Raw genomic sequence first — 7,162 nt, 5'->3', positions numbered from 1 at the left:
TCTGAATCTTTTTTAAACTTCATTTTTAAACATTGAATCTTTTTTAAACTTCATTTTTATGTACTGAATCTTTTTTAAACCTATTTTTTATACACTGAATCTTTTTTAAATTGAACTTTTATACACTCAATGTTTATAAAATTTTAATCATTTATTTTACACCGAGTTTTTATACACTTACACTAAAAATGTATACAATGATTTTTTTCACTGAATTTTTATGTCCTGATTTTAAAACACTGTATTTTAACACACAATTTCATTCAAATACATTATTTTTTAAACTGAATTTTTTAGACTAAATCTTTTCAAACTGAACTTTTATACACATAATTTTTATCCAATTATTTTTTATTTTAAACTGAATTTTTATACACTGAATTTCTTTACACTCAAATGTTATACAATTACTTTTTTACACTGAATTTGTATGCACTGATTTTAAATCACTGTATTTGAACAAACCCAACATGTTGCTCATACCTTTTTATTCACTGTAATTGTCAACGTGATTTTTGGAGGCTTGGTGCGTTGGACACTGAATTTATGAAAATCATTTTTTTTACCTCAAAATTTGCTGACAGTTTAATAAAAATAAAAATAAATGTTTTTTTTTTTTTACAAATATAATGTTTTAAAATGTAGTGTAATAAAATCAGTGAATAAAAATTCAGTGTAGAGAAAAAAAATCAGTGTTTGAAAAAATCTGCCTTAAAAAGATTCAGTGCAAAAAAAAATTAGGTGTGAAAAAATTGTAAATACAAATATTTTGTGCAGAAAAATTCAGTGCAAATATATTTGTTACAAAACTCAAGACCCACTTCTGGTAAATTAAGAATGAAGCACTTAATTGACTGCTTCTTGCTTCGCTCTTCATTTACGGAAAGTGGGTCTTCAGTTCTAAAGCAATTAATATTTCTGCACTGAAATTGATCTTACAAATAATTTTTATACGCTGAATTGTTTACATTTTTACACTGATTTTTTCGAATTTTAAAACACGGTATTCAAACAGATTGTTATTTAAACACGTCTTTTTTGCTCACTAATTTTAATTCAATTAAGTTAGCATATTTTTAATGTAAAAAAAGAATTAAAAAAACGTTACATTTATTTGGTGTAAAAGAAAACAAGACACAAATTAAGCTCCATAAAAACGTAGATATAATTATAATATGTACTGTACTGTGCAATCTACTAATAAAAGTTTCAATCAATCAATCAATGCAATAACGCTGAAATGAACTTCTTGGTCCGGAAGTCGCTCAGACGCCTTTTGTCCCCGCTCGGCTGCCGTATCCGAGTGACGTCACGCACACTCAAAGATGTCGCTACCGGTGCGGCCTCAGCTCGCTCACCTCGCCAAAGTCTCCAGGAGGTTTCTCCACCTCCACCAACGGTTTCTCTGCTATGGAGCCCCGTCGGAAAAAAAGGTAAAAACTCAATGCTAAAAATGTTTTCTAACTTGTGCGTTCATGCTCTTTTTTTACTGGCGTTTTCTTTCCTGGTTCCCTCACTGTTTGATGCTTCCCACTCATTCACTCCAATATGAAGTAAACAAAGCAGTAAATACTGTCAAATACCATATAATACCTCTTAAAGTAACCTTATTACCTCCTAACATCAACTTAATTGTTTGAAAGCTCTTAATAATCATACCCGTTGGTGTACATTTGAACATATTTGCTGAGGTTGATGTTGTGTTCTTGAGTGAGTGATACTCGGAATTCCCATAGTTGTGAACCTAGCACGCCTGTAAGGTGATTGGCGGAGAAGGAGGAAGCGTTGCGGAAATGAGGAATTAGGATAGACGTGCATGTGGAAGGAACGAGATACATTGAGCTGTGTTAGTATAGGTTGCTCAATAAAAGTTTAAAAAGAGCGTCAGACTTTGTGCGCACTTATTCTGAACGCTACCAATACATACAGTATATAGTCACATGCCACTTTCATTGTACGTCGCGCAGTACTTTTTCGAAAGCTTTATTTTGTTAGCGCACGGCGCTCTTATTGTGAAGGCTGGAAGTGTGCCGCTGCTCTTAAAGGGGAAGTGCACTTTTTAGGGGGGAATTCTGCCTATCGTCCTTCTGCAAGACAAGCACATATGTTTTTTCTTGTTTTGATGCATTCTAACTAGTAAATAAACGCTAGTAAAAGTCAGCTCACAATTAGGCCGATTGGAGTCGCTCTATTCCGCTTGTAAAGCGCCTTAAAAGAACATTCAAACGCTTCCGTCAATGTTTTATACACAAGGTGTAAGTTTATATGTAATGTGGTTATATTCATAATAACATGTAAGCATAGGCGCCGATCTACATTTCTGCCAGTGGGTGCTTGGTGCGTGTATATAAAAAAATAGACGTTCAGCAAATTTGATAACCCATATAATTTGTGGCTTAATATTTTGTAAAATGGACCAAACTCGCCACAAAATTAACTACAACAAGATTGATTTTTCAAAAATGATTTTAAAGATTGAAAGTTGCCATCAATCCCACGTGGGTGCTCGGGCCCCGAAGCACCCACGGAATTGGCACCTACGCATGTAATATTTACATATTTTGCTCATTTTAAGCATACAAAGGCGTATTAATTTCCCAGCTGCATCACAACGTTCACTTTTCCCTTCAACAACAACACTACTAATCATGGCAGACTTCATGAGACAACAAAATGATGATCCAGAAACTTCAATTTTTGATCCTGTGTATAAATATATTAGAGGCTGTGTGCCACACTTAGCATCATGTGGCAGTATTGCTAAGTGCTAAACATGATATACAAACTACCAACATAATAAAACAACCACTTAATGTACAATGTCTGCTCTCACTGGAATAAAGACTCATGGGATGTATATAAGCCACACCCAATACATTTGAGAAGAAAAAGTATTTTTGCATATATTAGCTGCACCGGACTATAAGCCACAGATATATAAGTTGTGAAATTAGTTATTTACACAAAGATTTCATTGTACATCGCGCAATACTTTTTCGAAAGCTTTATTTTGTTAGCGCACGGCGCTCTTATTGTGAAGGCTGGAAGTGTGCCGCTACTCTTAAAGGGGAATTATGCCTATCGTCCTTCTGCAAGACAAGCACATATGTTTTTTTCTTGTTTTGATGCATTCTAACTAGTAAATAAACACTAGTAAAAGTCAGCTCACAATTAGGCCAATTGGAGTCGCTCTATTCCGCCTGTAAAGCGCTTTAAAAGAACATTCAAACGCTTCTGTCAACGTTTTATACACAAGGTGTAAGTTTATATGTAATGTGGTTATATTCATAATAACATGCAAGCATAGGTGCCGATCTACATTTCTGGCAGCGAGTGCTCGGTGTGTGTGTGTATTAAAAAAAAAAAAAGTCGTTCAGCGAAGTTAATACCCCATATGATTTTTGGCTTTATTATTTTGTAAAATGGACCAAACTCGCCACAAAATTAACTACAACAAGATAGATTTTTTTTCAATTATTTTAAAGCTTGAAAGTTGCCATCAATCCCACGTGGGTGCTCGGCATTGTCCGTGGGTGCTCGATAACACATACAAATATGCATGAAAACACTCCTACAGACATCACACATGGGTCAGTTTAGTAGGTAAGAATTGTTTTAGTTATATTGTAAAACTTACAAACTTTCCTTGGAGCGATGAATGAAAAATCCATATGAGTAGCAACGCTATGGACGGCTAGAAGACTCGCCTCCCAGACACTTTAAAGGGCGAGTTGTTTAATTTTAGTTTCATTATTCAGTGGTTAATTTTATTTTTTTTTAGATACGTGACATAAACCATTGAAGGACGGTCGCAGTTTGACCCTGGAACAGATTGTTTCTGTCGTTGTTATTTTCTAGCGTACGGATGCATTGCAGTGCTAATTACTGTGCTGTTCTTGACATTAAGCCGCAGCTTGAAGTACCTGGCTATTGTACGAGCTGTAAAAGAGCCAATTGGTTTTTGTTAAGCCCATTCCCTGGGAGAGCAGCAGAGGTGTGCAACATGAAGGCATCGCAACAATAACATCTCAGATGAAGTGTTGCTTTTTCTTTTCATTTTCCACGAATGTGCAAAACGGCCGACCCGCCTCACAAAGCTCCGAGGTGTGATGTGCGTCAAAACCCGGCCGCCTCTATGAAAAGTGTATGTTTAATCCATAGACGTGAACACACCGACAGGAAGATAACATGTGAGTGACGCTTTGCTGTCCCCACACTCTCAAATGTTTACCTGACCTTTTAAACACACTCAATGTGTTTTGATACACTCGAGGTGTTTTGATACACTCGATGTGTTTCGATACACTCAATCTTTCGTTACGCTCGATTTGTTTCGATACACTCGAGGGGTTTCGATACACTCGAGGGGTTTCGATACACTCGTGGTGTTTCGATACACTCGATGTGTTTCGATACACTCGATGTGTTTCCAGACACTCGAGGTGTTTCCATACACTCGAGGTGTTTCCATACACTTCATGTGTTTTGAAAGTGTTTCGATACACTCGGTGTGTTTCGATACACTTGATGTATCCACACAAGCATTTTCATGTTGAGCAGCTACTGATGATTGCCATGCAGACCACAATTTATACAGGAAGTACTTGTTAACTTACCACACACTCTCAGCTGTTGATTATTTTAGTAATCTACTGGTTAGTTTGTTTGATTAATCGAGCAATCGCATAAAACACACTTTATAGCCTGAATGTGTATTTTAGGGAACATTTTTTAAATAGAAAGATTTGTCTACTTGCCATAACCTTCTTTACCTTCTATTTATCTACTTCAGCTTTTGTTTACCTTCTCTTCACCTTCATTTACCCTCTTTTAGCTTGTATCTACCTTCTTTTACCCTGTGTTTACCTTATTTTAGTTTCTAATTACCTTATTTACATTATATTTACCTTCTTCAGCTTTTATATACCTTCTCTTACCTTTTATTTACCTTTTATCTATATTAGTCAGCTTCTATTTACCTTCTCTTACATTTTATATCCCTTCCATTTTTTTTTCTTCAGCTTCTTTTCACCTTTTCATACCTTTTATTTACCGTCTATTTATTTTATCTTAATTTCTGTTTAGATTTTATTTACCTTCTATTTATATTCTTCAGCTTCTATTTACCTTCTCCTGTCTTTTGTTTACCTTCTATTTACCTTATTTTACGTTCCATTTCTTATTTAAAATTTTCCCACCTTTTATTTACCTTAAATTTATCACCTTTTGGCTTTCAATTATCTTCTATTTATTTTTTTAGCCTCTATTCACCATTTTTTGTTTGACCTTTTTCAACCTTCTTTTACTATCTTTTATTTTGTCATATTACCTTCAATTTACCCGTTACCCTCTTTTACCATCCTTTACCTTCAATTTAACTTGTTAACTTGTTTTACCTTCTTTTAAGTTGTTTAAATTTGATACATTTTTATGAGTGACGTTTCACTTATAAAAATGTAATCAAAAGTAAATCAAAGTAACAAAATATAAATTGAAGCTTTTTTCTAATCGAATTAATTGACTAATCGTTGAAGAACCCTTCTCTCATTAGTTATGAATACTGTCAGTATTTGCCACAGAATTGCAATCTATATGTAGCAGTTGTAGGGGTTTAACAATATGAACATTTCATATTACGGTTGTTGTTATTATCAGGACAGGGTTTCTCCTTAATGTAATTGAATGTGAGGCACCGCCACGGCATTTTTATTACTGCCACACCTTGAAAATAAGGTTGTTGTTTTTTTACTTGAAAACAAATTAAAGTTATATAATGTATTGTAACCCCCTGAATAAATCACAAAGTCCGACACTATTTTTAACTTTTATTACCAATCTTATTATAACAACCGGCACAATTCCAACAGATTTTACCTCTCGTGAAAACACTTTCATCTCATGGGTCTGTGCACCCCCCACAAACAACAAGAAGTGGTTTAATGAAAAAAAAAAGTAATTAAAAGTCTGTAAAAACCTCGATTTCAACAAATGTACATTGTACAAAAAGCAGCAACAATTGAAAATATGGCAAAGTGGACTAAAACAAGTATGTTAATACTAATTCATATTTGTCATGTTTTAAATGTATGCACACATTTTTTAGCCTTTAAAAATGTAGTTTTTTAAATTGCAATTTACTCTGTCATGGTGACCACGCCCATAACCACGCCCCCACTGCCACAGGCATCTTGGCAGTTTAGGGGGTAATGTGCTCAAAAAGTACTTGCAGGCACTCATTTTGCAGGCAATGCACAACATCTTTGAAAGTTTGTGTGGGGTCACTTCATAATCTGACTATGGGTTTATCATTCTGCATGTAGCTTCAGTACACAATTAAAATAGTTTAGTTGTTCACACAGTAATGTCTTTATTTTGTAATGTTGTTTCTTAATGGGGAGGGTCGCCAATGTCTTGTATTCATGTTAGCATTTAGGCTAGCTAGTTATTAGTGCGGTAGCTTGCTTCTGCACTAAATGAGCAGTATCACCCGTTCATGAGAAAATAAGACTTTTGAATTTTTTATTCAAGTTTCACTTCTTTCTTGTATTTCATCTTGTCGTAATTACTACGTCTCTATCAGGATGCAGGACGAGGCGCTCTTGACATTCCAAGGTTCTTTTTCCTTGTCGTAGGTACGAAATTTACTGCTTCCCACTTTTCTGGAATATCACTTTAGCCACAGAGGTCCCTTGGAATTCAAACACAGTCGGTACCAGGGGACAGTTCAACCTTGGACTTGGTTGGACTTTGAATGGATGCCCCCTCAAGAAATCGTGTAAATAGAATCAATCTGGTCCACGGTTCACATTTTGACAGCGTAGGAAAATCACGAAACAGAAGTACAGCATCGTGAAAGTGTAAATCAGAACTCGTGTCAATATCTGTTAGACATTACTTTGAATTAGCAAACCTTGGCTGTTGATAAGTTCGGGCTGAAAACCGTATCACGATATAAGTGTTTGGTATCGGCCCATGTCGATATTAGTAGGGTTGTGAATCTTTGGGCACCTACCGATTCAATACGAACCCGATTCTTGGGCTGATGATTCGTTTCAGGCTAAGTTCTCGTTTCAGCACGATTCTTAATTAGATTCTCGCAATGTATTATTTGGTATAATAATTACAGTATAGTGAAACTTTGTACAGGTTAGAAAAGCTCCTT

General features: G+C 35.2%; 1 protein-coding gene across 2 annotated transcripts in view; it reads left to right on the top strand.

Annotated features, from left to right (window-relative positions):
- Nucleotides 1-1,277: 1,277 nt before the first annotated feature.
- wars2 (tryptophanyl tRNA synthetase 2, mitochondrial) overlaps nt 1,278-7,162 on the top strand; it is a 56,071-nt gene continuing 50,186 nt past the window's right edge. For both annotated transcript variants that reach the window (XM_062059711.1, XM_062059710.1), the window contains exon 1: nt 1,278-1,433. In XM_062059711.1, coding sequence (XP_061915695.1) covers nt 1,326-1,433 — 108 coding nt within the window. In that variant the 5' untranslated portion in view covers nt 1,278-1,325. The remainder of the gene's footprint in view (nt 1,434-7,162) is intronic.

The sequence above is a fragment of the Entelurus aequoreus genome, linkage group LG10 (assembly GCF_033978785.1).
Source record: "Entelurus aequoreus isolate RoL-2023_Sb linkage group LG10, RoL_Eaeq_v1.1, whole genome shotgun sequence".
NCBI classification, from domain to species: Eukaryota; Metazoa; Chordata; class Actinopteri; order Syngnathiformes; family Syngnathidae; genus Entelurus; species Entelurus aequoreus.
Note: the sequence above shows the minus strand (reverse complement) of the source record. Positions and strands in the feature narration are given on the sequence as shown.